This window comes from Myotis davidii, unplaced genomic scaffold (assembly GCF_000327345.1).
Source record: "Myotis davidii unplaced genomic scaffold, ASM32734v1 scaffold72, whole genome shotgun sequence".
Taxonomy (NCBI): Eukaryota; Metazoa; Chordata; class Mammalia; order Chiroptera; family Vespertilionidae; genus Myotis; species Myotis davidii.
In genome coordinates, this window is record NW_006284618.1 from 6,442,485 (window position 1) to 6,443,853 (window position 1,369).

At 64.4% G+C, this 1,369-nt stretch overlaps 1 protein-coding gene across 1 annotated transcript in view; it reads right to left on the minus strand.

Annotated features, from left to right (window-relative positions):
* Positions 1–1,281, minus strand: part of LHPP (phospholysine phosphohistidine inorganic pyrophosphate phosphatase) — a 75,336-nt gene extending 74,055 nt beyond the window's left edge. Inside the window, exon 1 of the mRNA XM_006754988.2 lies at positions 1,117–1,281. Within this exon, the coding sequence (XP_006755051.1) occupies positions 1,117–1,281 (165 nt within the window). The remainder of the gene's footprint in view (positions 1–1,116) is intronic.
* Between the last annotated feature and the right edge of the window lie 88 nt (positions 1,282–1,369).

Here is a 1,369-nt window from a genome sequence, read left to right on the forward strand (position 1 = left end):
GGCACTTCCTCCAGTTCCATGACTTCAAAGCCAGCCGCACACATCAAGGCCACGGAGTGGAGGTGCAAAGGGACCTGGGGGGGGCGGGGAGCGAGGGCTGCAGAAACTTACACCAAGCGCCCAACGCCCAGCGCTATTCACCTCGCAAACAGGGCCTGTTCCAAAAAATTCCTGCTAGAGTCCTTTCTGGGCTCAGCCACCACGAAAGGAAATATCGTGGCCCCCCCATACCTGAAACATCCCAAGGGAAACCCCAACGCCTCACTCCACCTCCCAGGCTGGGCTCCACCTAGGCCCAGGCAATCCACCAGCCTGTGGGGCGCCTGAGCCTGGACACAACCAGCCAGGATGGGCCGCGTGCAGGGCCTCGTCTTCACAGCCGGGGGGTGGGGGGGGGGAAATGTCGGGGGACCCGGGGGACACCCCAGTGCCGAGCGGTCCGAGTTATGTGGGTTCTGGGGGACTCAGGGCTCTGTTCTTACTTCTACGTTGAAATGTATTTGACCTTAACTCCCACGCCACTCAATCTCAGTCAGAGTCCCTGCTCCCTCACCCAGGAGGCCCCTCGTCCCCTGCGGTCTGCTGGTGCCCCCTCCCCGCCAGCCCAGCCCAGCCGCACTCTGCCACCCTCCTCAGCACATTTTTCTTCCCGTCACTATGCCAACCTGGCAACTTGGTTACTCATTTGTGTCCAGGTTTACTGCCCACCGCCCCCTCGGACATGAGCCCACGAGGCCCTGTCCGCCTCAGTCATAGCCCCGAGGTCCGGTCCCCGCCCGGCAGGCAGCTCAGTGCCCTCTGGCCCGTCCTCACAGGTGCCACCACCTCGTGCTCCTGCCTGTGGCAGGGCCAGCCTGAAGCTGACCCCGGGGAAGACGGAGACTAAGGCGGAGGCCACGCAGGCACGGACCTGGCCCTGAGGACCTGTGCCCGCTGGGCCCAGGGAGGCACCCAGGCCTGGCTTCTCTCCTGGGCGCCACGTCTCCCTGTTTCGGGTTCCTGGCCTCTCAGACACCGCAGCCGGGCCTTGCCATGCAGGACCATGTGGCCACTGTACGGGCAGGTGAGGTGGGCTCTCTCAACCGCCATCTACAGGTAGGCAGACTGAGTCCCAACCAAGTCAGGCTCCAGGCACAGGTCCCCCAGGGAGTGGCTATGGGAAGCCAAGTCCTGTGCAATTAGCCCTTCCCAGCTGCCCGTCGACATCATGGCAGCACTGGCCTGCGATGCCCTGGCAATGACCAAGCCCAGGTCCAGCGGTGCCAGCCGTGGTCCCGGCATGTCCTCCACGCGCTGTCCCCCTCCTACTGTCTGAACCAGCCGTGGTCCCGGCATGTCCTCCACGCGCTGTCCCCCTCCTACTGTCTGC